At 42.0% G+C, this 21,936-nt stretch overlaps 1 protein-coding gene across 2 annotated transcripts in view; it reads right to left on the reverse strand.

Annotated features, from left to right (window-relative positions):
• AQR (aquarius intron-binding spliceosomal factor) overlaps positions 1-21,936 on the reverse strand; it is a 60,463-nt gene that overhangs the window by 33,189 nt on the left and 5,338 nt on the right. For both annotated transcript variants that reach the window (XM_035110363.2, XM_035110354.2), the window contains exons 5-19: positions 19,945-20,065; positions 18,250-18,390; positions 16,824-16,892; positions 16,418-16,518; positions 15,875-15,951; positions 14,387-14,451; positions 12,224-12,340; positions 10,684-10,797; positions 8,843-8,946; positions 7,713-7,815; positions 4,732-4,852; positions 4,093-4,234; positions 3,561-3,739; positions 1,753-1,920; positions 480-649 (exon numbers count right to left, since the gene is read on the reverse strand). In XM_035110363.2, the coding sequence (XP_034966254.1) occupies positions 480-649; positions 1,753-1,920; positions 3,561-3,739; positions 4,093-4,234; positions 4,732-4,852; positions 7,713-7,815; positions 8,843-8,946; positions 10,684-10,797; positions 12,224-12,340; positions 14,387-14,451; positions 15,875-15,951; positions 16,418-16,518; positions 16,824-16,892; positions 18,250-18,390; positions 19,945-20,065 (1,792 nt within the window). The remainder of the gene's footprint in view (positions 1-479; positions 650-1,752; positions 1,921-3,560; positions 3,740-4,092; positions 4,235-4,731; positions 4,853-7,712; positions 7,816-8,842; positions 8,947-10,683; positions 10,798-12,223; positions 12,341-14,386; positions 14,452-15,874; positions 15,952-16,417; positions 16,519-16,823; positions 16,893-18,249; positions 18,391-19,944; positions 20,066-21,936) is intronic.

Here is a 21,936-nt window from a genome sequence, read left to right on the forward strand (position 1 = left end):
CAGAACACTGAGCAGTCTTTTCAGCATTTGTTACAGATTTTAACTGTTTCACTCAGGGGGGGGGGACCCCAAATACCAGCATGATTCCTTTTACTACTATACTGCTAGCTGAGGTACCACTTTAGCTAATGGGCCCTCCTGCTGCCGCCACGTCGCAATTATTGTTCTCATCCTGAAGCAAAGTTCTTAACTCAAGGTACTATTTCTGGGTTAGCGGAGTCTGTAACTTGAAGCATCTGTAATCTGAAGCATCTGTAACCTGAGGTACCACTGTAGATTCATTTGGGAATTTAGGTCTTTAGGTGCATGAAGTTTCACCATGAATGGGTTTAAGATTTAAGACAAACTACTAAACAGTGGAAAGAGGAGGAGGAGGACCACACTTTTTTTTTAATGGGCATATGGCCCACATTGACACAAAGTTCTGGTTGTGTATTTTCAACATTTATTTTTAAACAGAAAATTGCACCGTGACTTACTTTAAAGTTGTTTTCTTTTGGCTTTCTCCTCATTATTATGTTAAATGTCTCATAGACATCTTCTCTTCCACTTTGGATGGTATTGGTCATGTCCTGTTGATACTGATTGGGATCCAAGAACACCCTAAACGTTCTAGAATCACCTTTCAGTCTTGGTTTCGGTTCTGGCCCTGTTTGCATTGAAAAGCAAATAAAGTTCAACGTTGTTGAAAGATAAACTAAACAGAAAATGCCTTGCAAAACAACAAACAACAACAAAAAACACTTTTGAGTAACCTGTTCATACCACAACCAGTCCTCTCCAACTGATTCCAACTTTCCTTGCCCCTGCCTAACAAGACTGTCCCTTCCTGGCTCACATCTGGTGTCCATTCTGCCAAGAACAGGTGACTGGCATTGGGACTATTTGGTCAGCTCTACATACCAGCCAGTGTCACTGAATGGATCAGGTCGACCAGCTCTGTTCTTACCATCTCTAGAATAAGCACTGCTACAGCCTGGCTAGAACTGGCATATTCAGGGTTTCTGAGCTTGCCCATCCTAGCCAGGCTGCTACAGGCAGGGAAACAGTTACCATCTTAGAGCCGCAATCACATACATGCTGTTAGTGGGGAAATTATGCCTACCGTTAAGTGCAATGTAGATTTCACCTTCATAAAAGCACAGCAAAGTGCAAGTAAATAAATAGGGACCGCTCCGGCGGGAAGGTAAACGGCGTTTCCGTGCGCTGCTCTGGTTCGCCAGAAGCAGCTTTGTCATGCTGGCCACATGACCTGGAAGCTGTCTGCGGACAAACGCCGGCTCCCTCGGCCTATAGAGCGAGATGAGCGCCGCAACCCCAGAGTCGGACACGACTGGACCTGATGGTCAGGGGCCTCTTTACCTTTACCTATTTCAACTAAATATATTCAGTTGTTCTTTATTTATTTATTACCCATCCTTTAACCAGCTGGTCAGTTACAATGATTTAAAATTCAAATTTTAAAGCAGTTAAATCCGATTACAAATCACAAGAACAGGCTGGGCTCTGTAAAGAGATATCTCAGACATCTTTGCCAGGGGCAGAGAGGTGTGTCTTCAGCACTCACCAAAAGCTTCATAGTGAAGAAGGCAAGTGCACCTCTGAGGAGAAGGTGCTCAATAAATTATATGCCACAGCAAATTGCCTTACTCCCAAACTTATGATGCAGCTGGAACTACCCCCCTCTGCTAATCTTAATAGCCAGGAGGGTCTGCAGGGAAGGAGACGGATTTTTAGATATTATCGACATACCTTCTTCAATGACACGCCCCTTATCATCCAGCATTCCCTGGATTTCGCATCCTCTCACATATACCAGGCCTGTCTGCTCAACGAATGGCTGCCTTCTGTCAAACTTCGTACCATAAAGCTGTGTGGGTCGGACAGTTATTAAAAAGCAAACATCGTGCTTGCGCAGACCTAAATGGGGGGGGAGGGGGGGAGAAACGTCAGTGCGTTCTGATCATTTGCAGGTGTAGTGGTTATTTTATGCTGTAGCTTCATCAAGTTCAGGGAGGCTTTTAATGTTTAATAGATTACTGTGTTTTATTTTTTCTGTTGGAAGCCGCCCAGAGTGGCTGGGGAAACCCAGCCAGATGGGCGGGGTATAAATAATAAATTATTATTATTATTATTAGTTGGTCCCCCACGTGGCTCAGATCCAGAGCTTGTAACAATTAGAAGCTGTGTATTCAGTGTAGTGAGCCCAAGCCTGGGGAACTCCCTACCAATTGAGATTAGACAGCCACCCTCCTTGCTGAAGTTCAGAGATATGATCAATACTGTCTTGTTTCAGCAGGCCATTTAAGGTAGTGTTTGGTTTTAGGATACATTTTTACTGTTTTATTGTGCCATTTTCTGTGTATTCCTTTTATGTACATAGGTTAGAAATGCAAATAATTAGGTGGTATATAAATGTCTTGAATAAATGAACAATATAGGTCAATGAAAAGCAAAAGGGAGATTGTACAGAAATAGTTATCAAAGGACATGCATATAGTCAAGCCAGTAGCAGCTTTATCTCTGTCCCCTGTGCTATCATTAATATGTGATTATCTTATTCATATATATTTGTAGACCTTTTCCAAGACAAAGATCTCCACTAGGAATGTAGGAACGTCTATTAAAACTCACAAGAAGCTTATCTGAGGCTTGAAGCCAGGATCCCATTCCAAACAAATGTTTCAAAAAGATAAAAATTCACAATACTGAATTTACTTTAGTGCATGCTCTGTATTTTGAATCAGGACATGCAACCAAAAGGATTATACAATCCCATCATATTTTAAACACGTTTGTTGCTGAATTTCTGAACTAGCCGTCAGTGTCCCCCCAGAGCATGAATTGTTGTTCCTATTCCTCTTGCCAAAAAGGTCAATCCAAGTATAATCCCCCAAGCAGCAAAGCATTGCCTTGAGATAATATCACTAGGGAACACAGAGAAGACTGTAGTGGCATGCAAGTCCTGACAACACACAGAAACCCCGTCAGAGGAATGTTCCTTTAAATTAAGTCAGAATATTTCTCACCTTTCATATCTACTACCCAAGTAGACTTAGCAGGATCAGACTATTTACTGATGCCCATTGATTTACAGAACCGCAGCTCTAAGTAATATTCCCATTTTAAATGGCTGGCATTTTGGAGATATAGGAAAATGTGGTGGATGGTAACACAGAATGAATATTGCATATTGTTTCAACAGTTCCAGATCAGTCTCACAAAAGCGGTCATAGGTTTCTGAGTCAGAATATAGGGCTCACGCCCAAAAATCTCTCAGAGGAATTAGCTATCCCCATACCAACCTTTAATCACTTGTGTCATACAGCGGCTAGACCAATAAAAGAATACTTTCTCCCCCCTTTCAAAAATGTGGAACCAGGGAGAACTGATGATTCCAATCTATGAGTTACTGAGAGCACTAGCGTTCTTTCTTTAAGCAGCAAGACTTAATAGGGAAAAGATGTGTTTTAAACACAACAAGCATGCAAACACTAACATTAACCTCAAATAACCGGGGATGCGACGTCACACTGCCGTAGCTACACACATATACATACCTTCCCATTCATCTTTAATGTTGTCTCTAACATTCAAGTTAATTGTGACATCTGCTCGGACTCTCATGGGCCAGCTTTCTCCAATGTTGGGCTTTGCCACCTCTATGACCGTGAAAGAGACGATGGGCTGTGCCATTCGAGCCCACCCACCAAAGACAACACCTCCATATTCAGATTGCCTGAAGAGCAAGATCAAAACAAGAGATTTTTGCATTCAGACCTCTAACACACACCAAAGCTAATGACATCATTTCGAAATATATATACAGCTGGGAATAACCAACCCAAGGTACGGCATCTCTTCCTGCAATCTATCCATGAAGTTCAGCCCAAGGGAAATTGTTTGCGGTTAGTAAATACCAGTAATCTGTCCAGACCCTGTTTGAGATTATAACTCACCCTAGAGAATGCTCTATTAAACCCAACACCTTTCCAATGACCCCAGAAAAAACGGGGGGGGGGAGTAGATAAATCACACAGAAGAAAGTTTTTCTTGATCCAACAACTTCAAGGTTATAGTTGCGTCCATTACCATGGTTTCATCCTACTGACACTATCCTCAATGTCCTGCCTGATTTCATAAGTAGACTCTAGGCGGAAGAGGTTGAAATTTCTCAGGAGGTAGTCATGGAGAGTAAGAAACTGTAGATTCAATTTCGGGAGGGCAAGGCAGCCTAAGGAAAGAAAAAGGGGAGAGGAGGAAGGGTTGGTTTGTTTGTTTATCACATCAGACTTATTCAGCCATTAGCTTTATGCAATTGCAATCACATGGAGCAGGGCCACACCTCATTAAAGGGCACATGTGTAGAGGGGAACCTACTCTACACAAGCTTTCCTTTTCAGACCGCCCCACCCAATCAAAAATTACATAGCTAGCAGGAGCTGGTTGGTTAAGCCCCATGCTGTTCTTCCGCATCAGTATGGGAGCTTGGGGAAGCCATCTCTCTATACAATATTTGCACTAGTCCATCACTGTGCAGCCCCCACTGGAGAGTTTTTTTAGCACCCCATCACAATCCTGGATTTGTATAAAGACAGCTGCCCCCCCCCATGGGAGGTTTTAGAGTGCATCATCACAACTACTGCAATCATGTCAACTGCACCAATCCATGATTAGGCACAGTGGCAGACCAGAAATATTTAAAATTTAAGCATTTTCCAGAAAACATACCTTCACCAGAATAGTACTCAGTTGGGACTATATTTTCATCCCAGATAATCTTCTCGGTGGGATACAGAGGCATTTGATTGAGCTGTTGAATTTGAGAAATTCGACATTCATGCCGGGACACCTGGAAAAGACAAAAACATCTTGTCATGTGCCCTAATCAAAATTACAAATATTTATAAAAAGACTGAAAAGACTATTTTTCACCAACTGGTTTAAGAGATAAATTGCAAATAAAAAGTTAACCTTTTTATTTTATGCTGAACATGCAAGTTTGGTTCACATGGCATGATAAGCCAAACAAGAACAAATGTGGACAATCCGAAATTAGCATCGGGCTTGCGCAATCCTGTCCCATCTCCTCCTCTCTGATGCAACCAGGAAGACACTCTTCATCAGAGTTTAGTCTCACTTTTAAAGGATCCTGGCTCAGCTTTACAGTCAACCCAGTGATCATGGTTTAAAACATACTCTGTAACTTCAAACCATGGATGATGAAGCAGGCTTGCTAAACTAACCAGTTTGTTTTAAACTAGGAACCCCAGTGACGCCCTCCTCCTCGCTGCACAAGGGGAGAGCATATGAGCCCGTCACTTTGCTTGGGTTTGCTCAGCTTCATCCATGCAGCACCAAATCATGTTTTAGTATTATGTGGCCACATGGACAATATTTAGCTCTGAATATATTTTTATAAGTTTGTTGAAGCCGCTCCTATTTGTTTATTTTCCATTTTCGCCAGGACATGCAACAAAATAAAATTAAAAATCGTGCCCGATCACCACACTCATAAAAAACACACCCTGTTGGCGGGTGAGGAACCTTTGGCCCTCCAGATATTGCTGAACTACAACTCCCATCATTCCTGGACATTGGCCACGCTTGTGGGGCTGATACAAGTCGTAGTTCAGCACCATCTGGAGGGACAAAGTTTCCCCTCTCTGCTGTAGGTTCATGAATTGTTTTACCTTGATGCAGGCATTCCCTCTTTTCTCTTAATTTTGGATCCAACAATGGTTAGCATTATATGTGCATTAGGTTGTTAATGGCAGGACACATGTAACCCAGATTAGGGAGATTTGAAACTGAAAGGAGAGTGATGCCTATGTGATAGGAGACTGCGTGAGCAGCACGGAAGTCTACAACGCATTCTCAGTTGTCAAATTATGGTTAGGCAGTTGGGCAATGCAACATTTGCAACACCAGGCTACACACACATTCTACAATGCAAGTCCTAAAACTTGTGGAATATATTTTAAAAACCCAGATACATTGCTATACGTGACTGCCAGCACCCAGTTATGTATGTCTAAAAAGTTGTGATGTATTTGGGACATTCACAGAATTAACAAAAGCCTATCTAGGCTGCATATTACATATTTGGAGGAGGGGAAGAGGAATCAGAATTTTAAAATGTATTTCTTCCCCAGCAGTCCACTGGTCAGCTGAAAGACTACACAGCTTTGAATACTGTTTTGAACAGAGCCTCAGAGCACATGGCACATGTCCAGCGACGCATTAGCAACATTGCAGAGAGCTTGAACCACCACCCAACACAAGGAAATCTTCAGGGCATCACACAATAGTTAGCAGTGTGACCTCGTTGTGACACAAAATGCAAAGTTCAAACCAGACATGTTAGGATGTTGCCTCCATCTGTTTGGGAGTCTCTTGAGAGAGAGGCACATGAATGAATAAATAAATGTAATTGCAAATTAAACTTCAGCAGCGCTAGCTGAGTGGGCAACTAAAACAGAATGCAAAGACTTGAAAATACACAAGCATTGCTGGAATAATGTTGACAAATTAAGAATTGTGATCAGCACAAGTGAATTGAACAATTTTTCCCAAGCAAGTACATTTTTAAAAACTCACAGGACTGATATTTAAGATGCTTGGGTAAAATCATATAATAATTAATACCCTTCATATGAAAAAGATCTTAATGACCATTCAGTTAGAAGGAAGAATTTATTAAATAGCTTAAATATCCATGCTCTGCTGCAAATATAAATCTTTCATGCAGTGTTTCTCAAACTTGGGTCTCCAACTGTTTTTGGACTACAACTCCCATCATCCCCAGCTAGCAGGGCCAGTGGTCAGGGATGATGGGAACTGTGGTACAAAAACAGCGAGAGTCCCAAGTTCGAGAAACACTGCCTTAATGTGTCAACTGAAGCCCCATTCACTCCAACAGAGGTAGAGGTGCCCAACTCTTGACCATGAGGTTATGACTCCTTTAATAATGTCAGATAAATGGGAAATTTTTGAGGGGTAAAGCTGGGGAGGGGGTGGAATCAAAGGAACAGGGTCAGTTAAAATTGAAAAATGGTCCATAGGAATTAAGTTCCCCCCCAAAAAAATATCCCTGCTCTACATTTATGTTTTCCCCCTAATTACTACATTTTAATAAATGTGAACACAACACAGCAAAGTTAGGCATAAATCTTAACCTAGGAGGCCTATGCATGCCTACACTCAGTGCTTTTTTTCTTTAAAAATGTTTAGGGGTACTCTCATTTTCCTACTCATATTGAAATACTGTCCCTCAATGAGGCCAAACGTAGATTCACAAAATGTTTAGGGGTATGCGTACCCCTGCGTCCCCCCAGAAAAAAGCACTGCTTATACCCAACCCTATTTCAGCTAACTAATTCTTTTTAGTCACATTTGAAATCTACCGTGATAAAAAGAAATTGTCACCTTTCTCCTTTCAGATCCTAATATAAACTATGAATTCATGTACTCTTGACAATTGAAAACACAGTGCATAGGGTTTGGAGCGCAACCTAGGGATTTGCAGCCCGGCCCAGATTATGGTTGAGTCTCTGGTGCAGAATTTGAGGTAACACAAGGAGCTGCAGGCAGAAGAAAAAGGCCCTCTAATGCCTTGATAAAGAATCATGGTGTCCTATTCAACATCACAGATATCATTGTACACAAGGAAAACAACTTGGCCCAGCAAACACAGACACAAGACTGTTTACCAGCAACTCAAGCAGAAACTCTTTGTCATAGCTTGTATCTTCCTCTTCAGGTAGGGCTGGCAATAAGCAGAGATACGATGCCACCTGGTGGAGTGTTTCTGGACTGAAGAATAAAGAATTAAACAAAAGTCACATAGCGCCTGAGCTTAATAAATGGAGCTGTTTGCTTTGAATTTCTGTCAGTGTCCTCCAAAAAAAAAAAAAAAAGTACAATACTATAACTATTTGTGTGGCCTACTGACCAAGATTTTGATCTAGGCCATTCTGCATTTTAGCTAACACTCTTTGCTCTTATGCAAGGAACCTAACATCGAAATGATTCTTGACAGAGAAGATCATTCATATTCTTTAAAAAACACACAAAAAACCCCTACAATCAGACAAATTCAACAACTTCTTTTGACATATGAAACCCCCAAACAGTGGAGTTAAGGTTGCAAACCAGACAGACAGCCTTTGCACATACAGTGGTGCCTCGACTTATGAATTTAATCCATTCGAAGGCACCTTCTTCGTAGGTCGAAAAATTCGCAAGTCGAAAAACGCCACTGGAAACGCGATTTCCCATAGGAATGCATTGGAAACGGAAAAAATTCGTTAAGTCGAAGCAACCCTATCTAAAAATTTGTAAGCCAAAAAAATCCCTATCTAAAACCGACGCGGTTTCCTTTCGGATGTCGAGACATTCATAAGCGCGCAGCCATTAGCCCCATTCGTAGGTCGAAAAATTCGGTTGTCAAGTCGTTCATGAGTCGAGGTACCACTGTCTACTAAGATCCATTGCCTTTGAGAAGCTGCCTTTGCTCTCCCTCCCTCCACCCCTTTTTATTTGGATAAAGTAAAACTGAATCATAGTTTTAAATTTATCTACAGGTGGCCACAATTTCTATTTACCCCTAAACATTTCAGGGTTTATTTAGGCAAAACATTTACTAGAATAACCAAGCTGTGGTATGTTGTTGTTGTTGTTGTTGTTGTTGTTGTTATTAAAGGGGGCTTCCAATTTTAACTGTTGCTCAAACAATCAGCAACTCACTGTGAACTTGTGGGATTTCCTACTCCCCGCACCAAATCATTCACACCCAGAAGAAGCAAATGATGAGAATAAAATAAATTAAAATGTAACTTACCTTAGAGGCCCAAAAAGTTTTATGAGGGAGTCACGTGTGTCTACAGCAGATACATTTGAGAGGGCAAAATTGTAGAGTTCTGGGAAATGTGCGAAAGCGGCTCTCTAGAATCCAACCAAGAACCAGGATGAGAAATCAAATGCTATTTTTACTCGGCAACGTGACTTATGCAACACTCTGCAATTTAACAGGCCGAGTACAAACCCCTACAAACAGCATAAGGCTAGCTCACAGCAAGGACTAACAGATTTTTTTTGGGGGGGGGGCATTGTTAGTGGATCTGAGTTCACACATGAGAACTATGTCACACTTCCATATAATGGGCTGTAACCAACAAAGCTGTCCCATTAGCACAAGGACTTCCACCTGCACAACGAGACTTCTTCCCCCCCTCTCTCTCCTTTCTGTGTGTGGCCCCCAAATCTGCTCTAGAGGGCTGAGGGAATCCCCAGAACAGACTGGGGGAAGAGGGATGTGGGAAGTGGAGAGGTGTCCCAATATATAGGTAGAGGTCATCACACGAATGGGGCAACTTTGTTGGATACATCTCAATGATGTTTATTTTTTTCTGAATACTAGTTAGGATAGGGTGGTTGATAAGAGAACAGTCCGAACAAAAAAAGACATGGCAGCTACCTCTTTTTCGTTCCATAAGACACACTTTTTTCCTCCTAAAAAGTAACGAGGAAATGTCTGTGCATCTTATGGAGTGAATGCGTGGTCCCTGGAGCCGAATTGCCCAGGGGCTAAAGGCAGATCGTGCTTTTTTAAAAAAAAGAAAGAAAGAAAGAGCTAAAGGCTAACAAGAGGGAATGAGCTGAAAGGAAACCGCTGAGCAGCTGATTGCAAGAGATTGGGGAGGGAGATAAGAGAGCTAGCTCCCTTCCCAGCCCCTCCCAGCCCCTTGCCTCAATTGTCTGCAGAGGGAGACATGTGACTGGCTGATTAGATTATCTGTCTGGGAACTGTAGAAATGGGTCCCTTTCCTTTCCTATAGAAGATGCTGCAGAACTGTGAGTTGAACTCCATAAAAACAGGATTTTTTCCCTTTGCAAGGAAACTCAGCAACTTTGAGCTGATGCTAAAAAATGGAGCTTTCCCCAGCTGACACCCCCCCAAAAAACGGGGCTTTTCCCATTTGCAAAAAAGCTGCAAACTTTGAGCTGATCCTTAAAAAAATGGAGCTTTCCCCGCAAAAGAAGCTTCCTCAAATATTTGGGGGGGGGGCAAAGGCACCTAGGCCTCTAGGAGTTGGCTGCTATGCCTAGGACAATTCAAGAAAGCAAAAAAAAAATTTCTTGTTTTCCTCCTCTAAAAACTAGGTGCGTCCTATGGTCAGGTGCGTCCTATGGAGCGAAAAATGCAGTATTTTAATTCTAACAGAAGCTGCAAAGATTACAAAAGAGAAGGGCCAAACATTTCAAACCCTACTGTATCTGTATGTAGGGGCTGCCTGCTATGTTAACATGAAGCTTAATGCAAACATCGGGAGACGGACAGTACACCACGCTGTGGGAGTTGGGGGAATGCCAGCATGATTCAAATTCCCCCCTGCCTGGATGGACTGACTATCTGCACAGGGCTCTGGCAGCTGACTTTCAGTACTATCCACTTACTAAACCAAGGACATGCCCCCAAACATCAAAGTTTCCCGAATGATCACTTATTTACCAACAGTACTTTATTCATATTAAGAACAGACATATCCACCCATGAAACTGGCACTATTTCCAGGCTTACAAATGAGGTGTTTTTCCCCCAAGTCTGTCATCACCCCTTTTCTGACAAGCAATCTTACACCCATGTCAAAGCCTTCAGTTACACCGGAGGCCGTTAAATACCTGGAGGGAGGTAATTCTGTCATAGTGAATAGTAGTCATCTCATTCTCTGTCAATGCATTTCCAGTCTGGTCATTAATTTCAAAACCAGTGTAGAATTTGAGCATGTCTAAAAGCTGAAACAAAATGATGACAAATTAGATATACAGAAAAGCAGGGTCTTCAACCACCACATGGGGCCCAATACCATATAGTTGAGGGATATTTCATTTTATTTCCAAAATGCAAAACAAACAAAACAAGTTGTATCATTTCATTGCTTAGAGAAGGCAATTTCATTTTTCAGTCCATTACAAGCCAGCTGTAAGAGAATGTAGTGAGGAGAAGCGGGACCCTTGCTCCTCATGTCTTCTCTCACCCTTCCATTATTACTCTCCCACTACCAAAGCGGAAGTAAAGGATGTATTATCATGTCCAGAATGTGCACACACCTCATGACAGTGAACCGACATCCAACATTAGTCATACATACAGTAAACATTTGTTTAAATGTATTCTGACATTACACTTCTGTGTGTGTTAGATGAGGCCCAGCAGGCCAGATTGTTATCTGTCCCCACCCCTGCGGGGCAACCCTGACCTGACAACATTACAGCGCCAGAAGATGGACAGGTGGGTTGCCCGTTGCCCCTGCCAAAGTCCCTTACATAGTGCTCACCAAGTATTCAAAAGGAGGCTGGTTGTCAGGCACGCAAAGCGTAGCATGAGGGGCTTTGCCGGCCCAATGCTCATAGAGCTGGCAAAGCTTGTGCAGGAATCAGCTGCACAGTCAAATTCCCCAAGAGGAACTCAGTGACGTAGCCGATGGGCAGTGGGGGAACTCGGTTGCGCAGCTGATCCAGCTGCATCTCTACCTGCTTCTTATGATCTCAGGTGTGGGCAGGTGGCCATGGTTTGAGGTACAGTGGTGCCTCGCTTAACGAATGCCCTGCTTAACGAAATTTTCGCTTAATGAAAGGTTTTTTCTAGCGGAGGTTGCCTCGCTAGACGAATTCGTTTTCGTCTAGCGAATCGCGGTTTCCCATAGGAATGCATTGAAATTCAATTAATGCGTTCCCATGGGCAAAAAAAAATTCAATGCATTCCTATGGGATTCGCTAGACGAATTTTTTCGTTATAAGAAAAGACCCGTGGAACGAATTAAATTCGTCTAGCGAGGCACCACTGTAATATTGAGGCCTGTGCCAATACTTCCCCCTAGTCTAGGTGCAGCTCACTCATACTTTTAAAATTGGCTTTAGCATGAAAAACCCAAATATAAGCAGGCTTAACAAAATTGCTTCAGGCATAGTTGCTCTCCATCTAGTGTGTCCCCCCAAAGTCAGCAATGTTTAGCCACTGTAGTTGCACTATGCTGCCTTCCTGTATCACATACTTCTCATTAAGCAACACAGCAGGGGCCAACAGCAAGCAATGGTTACCAACCATCACTTTCCAGCTGTGGTGCAGTAAAATTTTTTGGCAATAATGTAGTGTTGCATTGGCTAGCAAGGATTTTGAGGTGCTGAAAGAAGTGCTCTGCAAAATCAAAGCAAGTCGTACCTGGCAGAAAAGATGACCCTCCTTGCCTCTTTTCGCTAGGCTAGATAAGTAACAATGCACAACGAGGTGGGAATCATCAAGTATTGTGTTAAACCAGCGTCGTGTTGGAAGTAGGGCCTATAATAATAATAATAATAATAATAATAATAATAAATAAACTATCATATATATGTCAACATTTGGGAGGCTGTTAGTAACTAGAAGACTGGTTAGAATTCAGTGCTTTCTAAAAAAAAAGTTGGTGGTGGTAGTGATTAGGTATCATGAGGTCCTTGCAATATCCATTTTGATAGTAGTATCTGTGCGTTGCCCACAGGTCTTGCCCAATGGGCTAGCTACGGTAATTTAAACAAAGGTCAGTAACAAAAAAAAACCCCAAAACACAGAATGCAAAGAAGTCCCATTGAACTCAATGGGATTTACTCCTGAGCAGCCATGTGAACAATTAAGCCCTTTCCTTCTCATGTAAACAACAATTTCTAAATTCTTCATTAATAAAACATTACAAAAATGTTTCTTTTCTTTAAAAATCCTCCTAAAATATTTCCTTGACAGATGTCATAAACTCCAGCAGAAACTGGGGATCAATACAGCTATTTAGATCATGCTGCTTTTACAGCTCCATACTACGTGGGTGGCGCTGTGGTTTAAACCACAGAGCCTAGGGCTTGCAGATCAGAAAGTCGGTGGTTCAAATCACTACGATGGGGTGAGCTCCAGTTGCTCGGTCCCTAGTCCTGCCAACCTAGCAGTTCTAAAGCACATCAAAGTGCAAGTAGATAAATAGGGACCGCTCCAGCGGGAAGGTAAATGGCGTTTCTGTGCGCTGCTCTGGTCCGCCAGAAGTGGCTTAGGCATGCTGGCCACATGACCTGGAAGCTGTACGCCAGCTCCCTCGGCCAGTAAACTCGAGATGAGCGCCACAACCCCAGAGTGGTTCACAACTGGACCCTAACGGTCAGGAGTCCCTTTACCTTTACCTTTACCACAGAAATACATGAAATAAGAAATGCAAAATACCTTATATGGCCATAACTGTCAAAAGGTTTTAGAGAGACAGAGCGCAGTTAACAGCAATGAGAAGCCTGAACTGATTAGGGGGGGGGGGGCATATTTATTGCCAATGAAAAAATGAACTGGTTGGAGCATATGGCTCGCTTTCGCCAAAGTCATGCTAAACGCTGAAATGCTCCGGTAGTTTAGCCTCAATCACAATATAGATGTAACTGAATACAAAACCCTGAAACGCCCTGGGGGAAGAAAAAGGATCTTAAGTATAGGTAAAGACACTCTGTTCAGATGGGACAAGCTACAGGAGAACAAATGTGATGGCTTTTTATAGCCGATTTCTGGTTTGCCAGTTCCAATCAGCACAACAGGCTTCAGAAACTATCTGAGCTCCTTTAACTCTCCTGTAATGCCCTTAGCGCAGAATGAACCTACATGAAATGTTCTGATGCTTGGCATTTTGGCTACGATCCAGCAGCATCCCAGCTGAATATCTAGCATACCCTCCTCTCTGGGGCCAGAATCCTGTTCAGAGTGGATAGGCTCAATGATACCAACCATGTCCCTCCTTGGAAACGCAGAGTTTTTAGCAGAGCAAACAAATATGAGAACATATTACATTTCTATCGAAGATTAAAGCTGTGGAGCTCCGTAGCTAACTGCATCCAGAGTGACTGCCATAGCCACACTTTTTTACAGAGTCTCTCCTGCTGAAATAATTTTACACATCTTAAAATAAAACAAAGGCAGTCATATGTGATATGATTCCTGTCCGATGCATGAACTAGATCACTATTCAAAACAGAGATTTTCAGAAAATCCAGGAGAATGCTGCTAGGCATTTAAAACAACAACAACAATTATGAAAGCCTTGCTAGGACCTTCTCACATTAGAGATACCATAGGAAGGCTGCTTCCAGTCAGCGTGTAGACAAACCTGAGCTATACAGACCAATGATCTGATTCAGTTCAGTTTTGATTCAGTATATTCGATTCAGTATATTTGATTCAGTTTTGATTCCTATGCTCTATGTGCGAGTTAAACATACTTCAGTCAGCTGCTTTAACACTAGGACTAACACAACACATATTTTAGTTATTCAAGAGGCTTAGATGCTACAGTAGATCACTATATTTATCCCATATTTGGCATACCTCTAGATCTATCATGAGCTCAATGAATCTTTCACAGTAATGCACTTTATCCATTGAGAGAGGACCTAGAAGTAAATACAGGTAATTAAAAAAGTAATACTGGAACTGATGTATAATGTATCCAAATCAAATTTTGCTGATGCTTTCAAGACCCTTGGTTCTAGGCAGAGATGCCCAAACAATGTCTATTTTTGTGCCTCAACTGCAGGCCAGTTTGGCAAGGAAAATGCCTTTCCCCCCTTCTTCTGGCACATCAGGGACTGCCACAACTATTTTTTATTTTACTTTTTTCATTTAATTTGTATCTTCATCTGCAGATCTCAGGATGGTTCACAGCATAAAAATAAAACATAAAAACACAAAATACATAATAAAAACAGAAGAAAGCAAAAACCATCCCTCCCACAAACACATTTAAAAGCATATAGGATGTTGGTCAGCCAAAGGCCTGGCTAAAAAGGAATGTTTTTGCCTGGTGCCTAAAGGTGTCTCCAGCTGTTTCTGGACTACAACTGCCATCATGCCTAGCTAGCAGGACCAGTGGTCAGGGATGATGGAAATTGTAGTACAAAAACAGCTGGGGACCCAAGTTTGGAAAGCCCTGGTGTATAATGAAGGAGCCAGGCAAACCTTACTTCCAACTCGAAAGCTTAGGAGGTAGCAGCGGCCACAAAAAAGAAACAGTATTATGCCCTGTATAAGTAGAAGATATTCAGGCCAAGTGTGTCTATTCTTAAAAAAAAACCCTCAGTGGAGAGATATCCTTGAGGTGTTGGGTCTTTCAGCAGGGAGAAAAATCCTGGTGGATATTAAAAAATAACCACCAGATAATATTTAATGCGAAGCCAAGTATGTTTAATGTAGAGAGCTAATTTGCAGTTGGACAAGCACAGACTCTTAAGTTATGCATGAATAAGACTTGCCATTAATTCAGACTTACAATGCGACGCTGAATTTGAAAGTAGTTTTATGAGAATTTACAATTCTCATAATTTTTGAGAATTTACAAGTGACCTATTCATTTGAAGAACTGAAGCTACCGATAGTTTAAAAAAACACAGCTCCCTTTCAATATTTAGCAAATCTGTTTGACTGCTTTTCAAAAGTAAAGTCACTACGTCAGTCTAGCAAATTCTACACAGTGCAACCAGAACAAAAACTCCCCACAAAAGGGTTCAGAGAAATCTCCTTTTGTTTTGCATCAGAGAAACAAAGTCGTGTGACGAGGATAATTTTTCAAATAATGTGTTCTACAGAATAGAACTCCTGTGCATTTAATAGCATGGTGATTTTGCTTCCATTCTGGAACTAGTGCTCAAGGCAGGAATGTACTTGCAGGCCCTCCCTCCAAGATACTATAAGCTGCAATAGGCTGAATCAGGGCAAATCACATTTTCATCTGGGATGCCTAAATTTGGGGAAAGGGAAAGGTAAAAGAGAAGAGGGTCTCTTGCATAAGCCCATACACTTACAATTTGCATTACATACCTGAAATGGGTATTGATTTTAATACAGTAATGAATTTCTGGATCAGTTGCGAAAGGAATCTTCTTTCTTGAAATGCCCTAAAAAAAACAAAAACGTGATTCCACATCCTGCTTATGAACTTCCTAGATGGATCTGGTTGACCATGGCGGGAAGCAGAACGTTGGCCTAGATAAGCTTCTGTTCTGACCCAGCAAGACTCATCTTATGTTCTCACGTAAGCAATTGTCTTCCTGCATGTCTTTCAACCTGGCTTACTTGGGAAAGGTTCCTGGTCGGTCTATTTAATGTGTCAGTACTGGATGAATAAACCAAATATGCCAGCATAATATGCAGGAACATATTGTGGTACAGCTGCACTGTATCACATCCACTATCCACTATACCCAGGTGGCAAGCAGATGTGGGGTCTTAGGCAGCCCAACTCCTGCTTTCCCCAGGCAGCATGAGGTACAAATGGGCCCTTGCCAAAACAGCTTTTCTTCACAGACAGCAAATTACAATCCCCACACATGATTTTTTAAAAAGCAATACTATTAAACTTACTGTGCCCGAGTATTTTCATCCATTTTCTCATCATTCTTCTTGATCAAATTCCAAAATTTCCTAAGCTTTGATGTCTTTTTCAATTCGAGTGCCAGACGAGCCTAAATGGGTGAGACAATGAATTCTTAATAGTATGATGAGCTAGATCTCTAGTATTTCCATCCATCTAATTTGGGTGCCCCAAAGGTAATTTCAAAACCCCAAACTGAACAAGAACGTATGCTTCCCCATTGTAAAGGCAGAAGATTTTAAAAGTCTCCAAAACCGCTGATTAAAAGAGCCATAAATCTCTGACAGCAGAAGCTGTCATGCAATGGTTCATTAGAATGCAGCAGAATTGGTCCAGTGAACATCCATGTCCACATGATGCTTCAAAGGTTCCCTGCATTCTTTATGAAACACTTACAGGCTGCAGCCCCATCCACATGGGCAGGGAGATAAGCTGCTGGACTTGCCCTCTGATCAAATCTACTTCCTGTTGCAAGAAACAGAACAGGCTATTAGTATGGTTATGAGGCTTGGATTCAAAACTACAGTTGCACAAATGGAAGGCACTTCTAGTTGCACAAGGAGGAAGGGGTGTCCCCAACCTTTGGAATTCCCTTCCCACTACAGCCTCAACATGCCACCTCCCATGCTTTACTGGGAGGACCCCCCAAACCCTCCAGAATGGCTTTTGGAAGGGTGTAGTGGTAAGTCAGGAAAGCTCTATTCCATGAGGAAAGGGGAATAAGTAATCTGCAGCCAGCCAATATCGCTAGTATTCCATCAAACCAAACAAAGTCCATGAGCCACGAATCATGGCTTGTCAGTTCTCCAAAAGCAGGAAAAATCCCTGCTAATGTACTTTGTTTGGTGGGTCAATTTTTTTATTTATTTTTTATTTTGCAGATCTGATGTTAAGGGGTTATCATCTGGGTCTACAGAATTTTCTGTGCATGGAGTGGCTTCAGAGTCATAACCCTCCTACTCTGGAGAGGCCCAGGCTGGATATCACCTCTATAAAGCCAAATGCTAACTAAAAGGAAAACTTAACCGTCCATTTGACGTATCATATATACTAAGAGCAAACAAAGATGCAGAGTTCCAACGGCTATGTAGCCCAATGAGGCTACTGAGAAAGAAAACATTTGTGGGGAAGGTGGGGAAGAGGGAGGCTGGAGTAGCTTGAAAGAGCACAGGACTAGCAGGAACATTGATCAAAAGTTACTCTGCAATACGACACTTCCATGCAAGTCCCACTACTAAATCCTAGGGCAGGGGTAGGCAACCTAAGGCCCGTGGGTCGGATGTGGCCCAATCGCCTTCTCAATCCGGCCTGTGGACAGTCCGGGAATCAGCATGTTTTTACATGAGTAGAATGTGTCCTTTTATTTAAAATGCATCTCTGGGTTATTTGTGGGGCATAGGAATTTGTTCATTTCCCCACCAAAAAAATATAGTCCGGCCCACCACATGGTCTGAGGGACGGTGGACCAGCCCATGGCTGAAAAAGGTTGCTGGCCCCTGTCCTAGGGCTTAGCTACTGAATATTTGCCCAGTGAAAGAGGTCTTGGAACACCTGCAGAACCTGCTCAAACACAGGCTCTGATTTGTCCTTAAGAGAAATACAATCTCTAGTTGAGGAGCAGGCATTGGGAATGCCTCTAAATGGATCTTTGGAATCCCAGCATAACAAATGCCACTTAAGAGGGCTCCTTCAGAAGGAAACTGTGACGACTGAATGTGGAGAGGCACAGAGGAGGCTGCTCTGAGTAGACAGGACTACTGCCATATTTGCCAAACACACCATAAATGAAAACAATGGTAAATCTCTGAAGAATAAAGCTTACCAGACTGTTGAAGCAGTGGTCAAGGAAGAGCAGGAGTATGGTCTGCTCCTGCAGAGAGAATTCACTGTCATTCTCAGCCAAGGAAGCATCCAGCACACGTTTGAAAAAGAACGGAAAGTGCTCTGGCTTCTTTTTGAATGTCTAAGGGGAACATAAAGTCAGCAGTGAGTTCACATGGAGCATCTTTTTTTCATATTTCTATGCTGAGTGGATGCATAGTGGGGAATTCACTCACTGGACATGACAACTGAAAGCTGTTGGCAGGTACAGACTGGCCATTTGCTTGTTGGTTTACTGCTGGAACTAGCTATGTAGTAGGAATCGTAGCAGGTGGCACTATGGGTTAAACCACAGAGCCTAGGGCTTGCTGATCAGAAGGTCAGCGGTTCGAAACCCTGCAACGAGGTAAGCTCCTGTTGCTCGGTCCCAGCTCCTGCCAACCTAGCAGTTCGAAAGCACCTTAAAGTGCAAGTAGATAAATAGGTACCGCACCAAGCGGGAAGGTAAACGGCGTTTCCGTGTGCTGCTCTGGTTCTCCAGAAGCGGCTTGGTCATGCTGGCCACATGACCTGGAAGCTGTACGCCAGCTCCCTCGGCCAGTAAACTCGAGATGAGCGCCACAACCCCAGAGTTGGTCACAACTGGACCTAATGGTCAGGGGTCCCTTTACCTTTTACCCAAATACAGTACCCACACTTCTCTGCTCAACTGAGGGGTAAGCACAACATCCTTTTTCTGAATGTACAAAGGATGACAAGGGGGGCAAACTAGCAAATAACAGAAGTGATTCACTCACAACAGACCTGTGTCCTGCAACACGATAGAAACTGAGTTATCAGTGAAAACTCAAAAAGTAAAAAAAGAAATAGACCGTGTACAGAAAATCGAAGGCTTCTTATAATAAATAATCTGAGCCCCAAACAAGATGTGCTGACAGAAGCTTTCCTTGAAATGCAGCTTCAGGGAGGCATTTTTTAATTTAAAAAAATCAGGAATATGACAGAGAAATAATTAGTTAAAACTCATGATTTCCCCTCTGGAACTCTCAAGGCTGCTACTTACACAACGAAAATGTCTATTATCCAACTTCATCTTCTTTGGCTCCAAATGGAAATCAAGACCCCATTCCTAAAATCGTAGTATTGCTGCTTCCTTCCTCTGCCTGTATGCTCCCACTATGCTCCCCTCCCCTGCCCAAAGAACGTTTCTTTGCGTTACCACAGGCATGCCTCTTAGTGTAAGGATTTCTCTTAGCATTACTGGAAAATGGAGCCACGGAGACTGGAAACTATTGATAATGTAAAATGGCCCCAAAGCGAACTTGTTCTCCAGTTTCCAATAAAGCTGTCCTACAGAAATGAACATTTTTCTTGCCATTATCTTTTGACAGCATAAAAAACTTCACCATTAAGTGCCAGACTTTGTCAAGTCACAACGCAGAGAAAACACCTCCAATCACTGAAACAATTCTTTTCACATTTCTCCTGCTTCCACTGTGAAACCTTTCAACTGTCCCTCGCTATTCTCTAACAGAAGCCTGCTGTTGTTTTAAAAGGCTGTGGCAGACGACTTCAGACGAGGCACAGTGACAGCCGGTATTGCGCTTTCTGACATGCGACGACACTTTAAGTGGGCACTGTGAAAGTTGCAAATTGTGGATCAAAGTTACTGCAGGCTATAATTGAAGTCTATTACCTCCCACGCGGGAACGTTCTCCCTGAACTTTTCATTCACCATACAACAGATTGACATCAAATAAGCCTTGCTGGACACCTCGGGAGAATAATTCATCCACAAGTAATTTTCAAGGTACTGGCTGTGAAAAGTGAAAAGACAAGAGAGTTACCACCCATCTAATATGTCATTCATCGGGGGGCAAGAAACATAATGATCTTTTTTAAGAACTAAAAAAGTCATCTATATGATTTGTACGTAGCTTCCAATGTTGCCTCCAACACAGGTCACTGCAATAAAACTTACATCTGAGCAAGGGTGGCACATGAATTAGCCCTCTGGAACACTCTGTTCATTAAAAAAAAGTTTTACATGTACTTGGTACAAGCACTACATTAGTCTGAACACTAATTCATGCTGATTTTGTAAGGAGAATAAGAATAAGCATCCCTCCTACTTGCAACATGCACTTCAGCGGACACTTGCTTTAGTACTCAAAGGCAAATGCCTCCTGTCTCTTGAAATAAAGCCACCAGCCTAACATAGAAAGGCACCAAATAAAACATGAATTGTGGAAAAAATTGAATCGACAGCATGGACACTTGCGAATGTGCTAAAAAGCAGGACAACTTGGTTTCAAAAGCATATGCTAAATCAAAAACCTATTTGGGAGTTGAGGATATTCAACCTAGAGTGGCCACAAATAACTTCCATGCACTCCTCCTCCTTCCTGCAGCATCTTATAACTTGCTTCTCCCTAGCCCAGGGTTTCCTAAACTGTGGTCTGTGGACCACCAGTGATCTGCAAGTGTCATTCAGCTGGTCTGCAGCATGTCCCCCTTAAATATTCATACTGATTTTTAATTTTTTTATTCATATTGGGGTTTTAAAAAGCATCATATTGTATCTTATTGTATCTTATTGCATTACAATTTGAATTCTTTGGAATGCAAACGGTAATATATTGAATTATTATAATACAGTCAAACCTCGATTGTCGAACGTAAGCCGTTCCAGAAGCCTGTTCGGCTTCCAAAATGTTCGACAACCGAGGTGCAGCTTCCGAATAGTTGCAAGAGCTTCCTGCACTCAAGCGGAAGCCACGTCAGAAATTCGGCTTCCAAAAAACATTTAAAAACCGGAGCAATTATTCCGGGTTTTCGGAGTTTGGGAGCCAAATTTTTTCCAAAACAGAGGTTTGACTGTATAATAAATAGAAGAAGCAATAACAATAACACTGCCTGTATCCCATTGCATTACACTTGCCACTACGAGCAGAAAAACCAACCCCATCAGCAATTTTCAAGTAGTCCAACAATAACGCTAACTGGCTTGACATAATACCTACAATTGTTTAAAATATAAAAGGGATATAGAGAAGAACTGGACAAAGGAGAAAACATATAGAAATAAAAGAAAAAGAGCAGAGAAGAGATAGGAGGATAGAAAACCAAACGTGAAAGGAGGAAGCGGAGCTCGGCAGAGCTTTTAGAAAATAGAGATGAAATGAATACTGATGGTGTAGGGTGGAGGGTAGGGGTATGTGTTGTACTTGATGTAAAGATTGTATTGTATATAATGATTAATAGTATACAAGGATGTATGAAGGTCTATGTTTTCTTTTCTTTTTGCTTTGTTTTTTGGTATATTTGAAAATTCCAATAAAAATTATGATGAAAAAAGAAAAAGAAAAAATCTTTAAGTGGTCCACCAACCCCATCAGCAATTTTCAAGTAGTCCATGGGGGGGGGGGGTTTAAGTTTGGGAACCACTGCCCTAGCGAAAACAACAAACCCTTTCTACATCAAGCCCATGCCAAGGCTCCTCCAAGCCCCATTATGAAAATTTATTTGTGGTACATTATTTATTTGTGGTACATTATTTATTTGTGGTACATTAATCAGGCAAGGATCACAACCCATTAAGTTTATACATTACAGGCTCAGTGCAAAAACAAAGGTTTCAAGAGAGTTGCATAAAACACCCAGAGTGTCACCACTGCTTTCAGCAATA

The sequence above is a fragment of the Zootoca vivipara genome, chromosome 1 (assembly GCF_963506605.1).
Source record: "Zootoca vivipara chromosome 1, rZooViv1.1, whole genome shotgun sequence".
NCBI classification, from domain to species: Eukaryota; Metazoa; Chordata; class Lepidosauria; order Squamata; family Lacertidae; genus Zootoca; species Zootoca vivipara.